General features: G+C 36.3%; 1 protein-coding gene across 2 annotated transcripts; it reads right to left on the reverse strand.

Annotated features, from left to right (window-relative positions):
* Positions 1–429: 429 nt before the first annotated feature.
* On the reverse strand, positions 430–6,511 carry LOC107743663 (sushi domain-containing protein 6). 2 transcript variants are annotated; one of them, XM_016557020.1, is made up of 5 exons: positions 6,347–6,511; positions 4,245–4,351; positions 3,178–3,375; positions 2,479–2,620; positions 430–1,531 (listed from the first exon to the last, which is right to left on the reverse strand). In XM_016557020.1, the coding sequence occupies exons 2-5, from the start codon at positions 4,336–4,338 to the stop codon at positions 1,204–1,206; spliced, it is 762 nt and encodes a 253-aa protein (XP_016412506.1). In that variant the 5' UTR covers positions 4,339–4,351; positions 6,347–6,511; the 3' UTR covers positions 430–1,203. The 2 variants fall into 2 exon arrangements, with proteins under 2 accessions (XP_016412506.1, XP_016412507.1); XM_016557021.1 differs by lacking the exon at positions 6,347–6,511 and having other exon boundaries at positions 4,245–5,078.
* Between the last annotated feature and the right edge of the window lie 1,418 nt (positions 6,512–7,929).

A 7,929-nucleotide genomic window follows, 5' to 3' on the forward strand; every position in this document is an offset into this window, starting at 1 on the left:
CTTAGGTTGCTCCAGATTGTAATAATTGAACCAGCTAGCTAGCTGGTTTTACTATATTTAACTCATTTGAAGATTTGCCATCCTTTAGTGCAGAATCAGGAAACCAGATTAGCATTACATTCAAAGAGGCTTTATGTAGGTCAAATGTAAGTGTGTAGGCCTCTCTCAGTTACTTTCTGTTTCAATATAACATTTCCCATGATATCCTCTTATGAGTCTTTTAATCCACCATTGATCTTTTTGCTCAAAATAGATTGAAAACAACTGTTAACAAGCTTGAACACTGTATTAGAGCTGTTGTCAACCACACCATTACACGTAAACCACTGGAAATGTTAGTTTTAGCGAGTTTTATCGGATATTATAACCTCAGAATGTGTTATAATAGAATGTCTCTTAATAAATATGTTAAACCACTCACAAACCATATAAAGATTTTAAATCCTTTTTAATAGCAAACATGCCATTCATAAAGTTAAAAATGTATTATTATTACTTTTACATATACTATTTGTGCAGAATTATATACAAGATATGATGTAAATGTTACATATCATAAAATGATTAACAAACAATACCACACAAAACATTCAAAGCCCATTCAGCAAGCATACTTCAAGTCTGTTCCCCTGTTCTGTATGTTAACGCAATATTTAACAATAGATAAATCTGTTCAGGTGGAAGGAATTAAAATAAAATCATATATACTACATCCATCAGTCAACAGGCACAATCCCAATCCAGCTATTACATTCAGTCAATCTAAATGCTCTGAGAAACACTGAATGAGGTGAAATCATATTCTTTCCATGCCAATCTTAAATCATAACTCTGAAAATGTAACTACACCGCATTTCATTCTTACAGGAATGACTGCAATACCTACATCATTAAATAAAAGTCATTCAGTAATCATAAAAGTCCCCTTAAAACACCTTGTTTCCCCTCACGGAGGGGAGACGGTAGCCACGTCTCCAGCTGGTCAGTGAAAACATTGACATAATATTGCAGCACGTTGCCCAGCAAAACAAAACGTATCTGACCAATAAGGTCATTGCGAAACATCTACACCAGTTCTTCACTGGTATTTAAGCCAAAGAAGGATTAATCCACAATCAAAGGCAGAAAGAAAAGTCACAAGGACTCCTGTGCAAGAAAACGAACAATCAAAAAGCTAAGGGTGAGTTCATTAACGTCCAGTAATTAGTTGTTTTTATCAACAGAAAGTGCACTTTGCAAAGCCCGCTCGCCACTGTCGTTCTCAGTGTCTCTGGATCGTGATTGGACCTCTTCGTAAGGAGGCGGTGGAGTCTCTGTGCTCTGATTGGCTGTGTCGGTGCAGTGATTCGAATCGGGGCACATGAGCGAAGTCAGCGGACTGTGTCCTGATCCATCCTGGGTCAGCAGGAGCTGAGTGGGTCCACGGAATGGCGGGAGTCGTTGGCCCCAACTGCTGTAGATTGCCTCCTCGTACGTGGGAAGAGCTACAGGTAAGCCATCTACAACAAGGTCCAACTGATCCGAGGAACGCCTGATGAGAAAGACAACAGTTAGTGTCATGCTGATATATGCTGCCATTCAAATGTTTGGGGTGGGTTTTGAAGGAAGTATGTTTTGTAAAGAAGTCTCTTATGCTCATCAAGCTCATTGTTTGCTCAAAAATCAGCGAAAACAGTAATATTTTGAAACATTATTGCAATTGAAAATGAATGTTTTCTATTTGAATATATTTTAAAATGGAATTTATTAGCTACATTTTTAACAGCCATTATTCCCATCTTCTATGGAAGCTTATTTCTTCCAAGGAAAAAAAAGGTAGTTGCAATTTTTTTATTTACATCTTGCAATTCTGAGAGGGGGGGAAAAAATCATAATTGTGAAATATAAATTTGCAATAGCAAGGAAAAAAAATTCAAGCTTCTTTCTGCCATGGATCATGGATCAAAAAAAAGAAAAAATTGGTAATTACTTTTTTCTTGCAATTACGAATTTATATCTCACAATTTAGACTTTTCATCTCAGAATTTTGAGTTTAAATTTTGCATTTCTGAGTTTATATCTCACAATTGTGAGTTTATATCTTGCAATCCCAATAAAAAAAAAAGTCACAATTGTGAGATATAAACTGTGGCGGAAATGAGCTTCGATAGTCTTCAGTGTCACATGACCCTTCAGAAATCATTCTGATATGCTGTTTTGGTGCTCAAGAAACATTTCTTATGAATGCTGAAAAGACTTGCGCTGCTTATTTTTGTGGAAACCATTTTTTCAGGATTCTTTGATGATTAGAGGAGTTCAAAAGAACAGCATTTATTTGAAATAGAAATAGTAACATTGTAAATGTCTTCACTGTCACTTTTGATCCATTTAATGCGTCCTCGCTGGAATAATAGTACTTTGATGTAGTATTGACCCCAAACTTTTGAAAAGTTGTGTAACCATGTGCATTTCAATTGTGTTTTTTTTTATAGTTCATACCGTTGCGTTCGACAGGAGAATAGATGGGATTTGATGACCAAACAGGCTGTTGTGGTGAGAAGGAAGATGGACACACCAATAGCAGTCGTAGCCACGCTTGGGATAGAGTTGACTATGTTTTCTTTTTGTTCAGCATGACCCTCTGTTAAAAAAAAAACAACACACACACACAAACCATTTAAAGGCATCCGTCAAAGAGCTTGACGTACAAATCAAGGCCGGATGCCAGGCTTTTGGAATAAGCGGTTGAGCGAGGTTTACATCCTTTGATTCGGATTCTATAACGCGAACGTTTTCCGAAGGCTTTACGTGCATCACAGAAAAAAGTAGTACTGGTTAGTTTGGTGACTTTGCTAACTTCCTGCTCAAGCTGTTGGTTTCCTCTCAAGACATGTTTCAGCTCAGACAAGCATCATGGTTTTTCCCCCTCCTTAGGTTAGGAGTTTACTTCACTACCGGTGCCTGGAGCTTATTTAGGTCATTTATATTAATGGTTCTGCTTTTGCAATGTCTTCCTCCAACACATTTTCTTCATTCAGAATGCAGAACTATTGGACGTCTGATGCAAGATGGAAAGCCTGCATACGCCACTTCCAGGCTTTCACATCAGTCTATTACTTCGAAAGACGGTAAATGGCTGGATTGCGGTGGTTGTATCAAGTATTCAAAATGCAAACCCAATTTTTTCTTTTCTCTTACCTGGTTGGGGCATGCAGATGGGCACTGCGGGACGCCATTCCCCATGCTGACACTTTGACCGATGGTGGCGTTTGGGCAGAATGTAGCCGGGCTCGCAGAAAAAGCTAATGATGCTCTTTTGAGGGAAACCACGACAGGGAGAGGGTTCACAGCGGAAACCTCCATGCTCGGGTACGAACGGGTGGGAGCAGTTCTTGCCTTGAAATCAGAAAGATAAAATAGGAATGACCTTGATAAGATAAAATTCAACTTCTACATGTAGTCTTTGTATTGTGTTGGTTTCGAATGGTTTTGAAAACTTTTATACTTCCCGTTTTGATTTTTTCTGCATGTTGGTTGTACCAAATGACTTTAAAAAGTATTAGCAAAGAAAGTAGTGAAAGTAATAATAATTGTATTCATAGTTGATAAGTATTATTATATTATAAAATTCTAAATAATAATATTAATAATAATTCATGCTTTCTTCACAATAACTTGTAATTATTCATCTTTTTCTTCATTATGATGACATTTTTTGCACATAACGTCTAGAACAGTTTTAAGTAGTGAAGCAATTTTGTTAAAATAATTTTCAAATTAAACATTTTTTGACAAACTAATTATGAAATTATGAAAACAAATATTGTATATTACATATTAGTTGTTCTAATAATTATGAATAGTTATAATAATATTACTATAGCTATTTATAATTCATATGATTATCTGTTTAATCATTTTTTTTTTAAATTAAAGCCATTTTAATAACTTTTCCATTTTTTTTTAATGAATCTTATTTTCTTCATTATGATCAGGAAGGGTTTACATTTCGAACCTCCCAAAAATATCCAAATTCACTGTAAAATACACGTATTCAAGACATTGTAATTGCATTTTTAATGCATTTTTGAATAAATTAAGCGATTGAACAAGATAGATTGGCCTACAAGTGCCTGTACAAAGTTTCATAAGTGATTACTGCCAAAATGATAAGTTTACAATCTTTACTAGCAGCTTTGAGAGGAAGCTAGCGGCTGGGTATCTGGAAGAGGAAGATGTGGGTTGCTGAAAGGAAATAGTCATACCTGTGGTGAAGTCTGGCAGAGAAGCCAGCATGAGAGCCCCGCAGCTCAGGGCAGTACGCACACATGACCAGAGAGACAATCGCTGTGCAGACATCAAAACACCTGTCCTGCTGACACAACACACAGACAAAAAAAAAAAAACAGAGCTCAGGAACCTGCAGCCATTCACTTATCAGCAGTTTCCATTACTAGATCCACAGGTCTGAGTCTTGCACCTACTGTACTGCAAGCGTCATTCAGAGATGCATTTTAATTGCATTACATGTGTGACTAACAGGGTGTTTTAAACCATTAACCACATGTTGGAGAAGGGATGCATCTACAGCTGGCCGTGCAACAGCTGGCACACACCACACCCAGCCTGTGACCCTAGAATAACACGACCTGCACAACCCAGAGTGCAATTTCCCATGCCAAAGGTGGCGTTAAGTGACAGGGTGTCACTTGATAGTAGTCTAAAAATGACTAGCAGCTTTGCCACAAGTGGAGCAAGATGTACACAAAACATCTCCAGAACCATAAACACTGAACTCTTGCTTTTATTTCTGCAATGGTGTAGTCATCTGTGCAACATGCGGGATTGTCCCTTCTTGGCAGCGTGACATTTTCACACATAAAGCTTGGCACAAAACAGACCACAACGTGGGCGGCTTGCTGCCACCTCCTTTACTAAATACATTATTAAACTGTGGAACACTAATGTGAGTGTCCACAGTAACTGCATACTGCAACTGCAAGTTGTATTGTGCATTATGTATATTATTATTATGTGTACTGTGCATAGGGAGAATATTGAATACACTCTTAAAAATAAAGGTGCTTCACGATGCAATAGAAGAAACTTTTTTGTCTAAATGGTTCCATAAAGAACCTTTAACATCTGAAGAACCTTAAGGTAAGAAAGAGATGGTTCTTTAAAGAACCTTTGACTGAATGGTTCTTTGTGGAAGCAAAAATGGTTCTTCTATGGCATCGCTTTATTTTTAAGGGTGTAGATATATTATGTTCTACTGTCATGACTGCAAATATGGACCACAAACTCAGATAATCAGTATTGGAATGATTAATAAATACACTAAGTGCAAAGCACCTAAATAAATGAAATGCAAAGAAAAAAAATAAAAGTAAATTTAGATTAGCAGAAAAATAATAGCATGAATGTTAATAATAACATTCATGCTATTATTTTTCTGCTAATCTTATGATTTACAATCCAGTTTGTTTGTATTGTCTCAATATATTTGTATGAATTAAGCAATTAATCCATTATTACTTTTTTTTTTTTATGTATTCTATTATTAAAAGCAGAAAAAAACTATCAAAAATCCTCTTTATATGGCATATGGTTATGGAACACAAAAATGTAAAAATAATAATTAGCATTATCAGTCACAAAAATAGCAATTCTCTACACATTTTTCACTACAGCACATTTGTGTATATGACAGTGACAATAACATTTTTTGATCTGCAAACAGTCACAAGTTGGTGTAGAAACAATTTTCACTTAGAAATTGCTAGTAAATTTTTACAAACAATTGCAAAAAAATTAATTAAACGTGAAATATTTAAGTAGAAAAAAAAACACTCCAATAATCTGTTTACAATTTGGAAAATATTTTTAAAGTGTATGGAGTTAAAATGTGCAATTGCTGTGCTATATTAAAACACATTTACACACAACTGCCACAATTGTCACTTTGCATTATTGACACACTATTTTCCTAATTAATGCGGTACAGTTGCTTTGACACAATCTGTATTGTTAAAAGCGCTATATAAATAAAGGTGACTTGACTTGACATTTTTCTTTTAACTGACATTTAAACAGTTAGTTATGGGTATGATGGGAAACATCACTGACATATACGATAAAAGAGAACTGATCTTTGATTCTTCTGCTCTGCTAATCAAGCCATTCATCTAACAATGCTGATTCTGTTCGTCACTGCCCTTCACTATAACATTGTACAAAACCCATGTGTGATTTAATAGCACTGTTCACACGCTTACTGTAGGTTTGTGAAAAGGAAGACAGGTGCACAAAAGCTCTATTGTTGCACCGTATTGTGTGTTAAAGTCTGATCCAAAACGAAACTCACCTGGCAATGCAGCTCGCGGTGATGTGAGGTTATAAAATCGATCTAGCGCAGTCGCTTCTTTAGTGTGTTTTCATTTACAAGGGATCCGTCAAAGATTTCAAATGACTTAGCACACAACCTGTGCCCCCCGGCTGAATGGGACCTGATTCAACAAGTGCATCTATTCCAGAGCAGCAGCTGTCAGATGACTCACCGCACAGCTGAGTTATCATGCGCAGCTCGAGCTCTGATTGGTCGCCGGCCTGCGCCCCGCCCCACAGCGACGAGAAGGGACCGCCCACATTTGGCCATCATATTCTGGAAACCGAAAGCAATTCGTGGAAAAGCAGTAGGCTGTGGTTTTATTATTTATACAAATATTTTTACGACCACACCTATAGCACACCCGCTTCCCCATTTGGCATAAAACCTGAGGAAGAGACAGAAAACAGAAACAAAACAGAAGTGATAAAATACAGGATGGATGCACCGCCTGTGAGGGAAAAGAGCAATACTACGCACTGACGGTGGCTGCGTTTTAAAAGCTTGTGAGCTGCCTAACAAGACTGCATTTCTGGCCATCATAGGGGCACATTTAAACATTTTTCATATTAATCGTTTTGATATCACGACTGACGTTGACATATATGCATATACACTCTTAAAAGGCAAATTGTCTAATGTTTCTGCTTATTTTTACATTTTAAATTATTAAACAACTATATTTTTATATAATGCATATTTTTATATAATGCATGAGTTCACTGAAAGTACTTTCCCAGTTCACACCATCTAATTATCACATATCACAAAGGTCATGTCAACCAAAATGACTAGGATACATCCTGTGCCAATATGACAGCTCTGTACAACATACTTATGTTCATCTCAAGAGCAAAATCATACTACCACATCTGGCTTAAAGAGTGAAATGAGGGAGCCAAAAGATGATGTTTAAAAACTGTATTTAAAGAAAAAAAAAATTCAGTTTAAAGTCCATTTTACCACCAGTAAAAATTCACATATTATAGAGGGAACTCTGACATTGGTTGTGCACCAAAAATGACAATACATAGAAATGAAAGGAGAAAACAAAAGAACCAGCATGAACCATTTTATACTTCACAACAACACAGGCCTGTCAGTAGCAGTTCCAAATAGATGTTGAAGATGATTAGTCTGTCAGATATGGGGGAACATCAAGATGATGTCAGAATGCCAGCAGTGAGCACAAAGTTCATGCTTCGATTTTATTCCACCTTTAAAATAAGTTTCTTTAAAACTATCTACATGATGAAAAAAAAGGAAATGATGGTAATAGAAATTTAAAAAATACAGTGCAAGATTAATTCGAAACCTATTAGGCTTAAAATAAGTCAACAGCAGAATATGGGTGATCCATTAGGTTTAATGCAGAGACAATCTGAAACAGACTAAGTGAGAGAAAAAAGAAAGCCATATTAATATACAATGTACCCTTTCCAGATAGCATTTGCAGTACTGTTTGAGAGCACCACATGAGGAACAAAATCGGAAACAAAACAAAAAAAAAGTGTATCATTATCTTACCACATACGAGATCATGCTCTGATCGGCCCTGGGAA

The sequence above is a fragment of the Sinocyclocheilus rhinocerous genome, unplaced genomic scaffold (genome assembly GCF_001515625.1).
Source record: "Sinocyclocheilus rhinocerous isolate Xijiao unplaced genomic scaffold, SAMN03320098_v1.1 scaffold166, whole genome shotgun sequence".
Lineage (NCBI taxonomy): Eukaryota > Metazoa > Chordata > Actinopteri > Cypriniformes > Cyprinidae > Sinocyclocheilus > Sinocyclocheilus rhinocerous.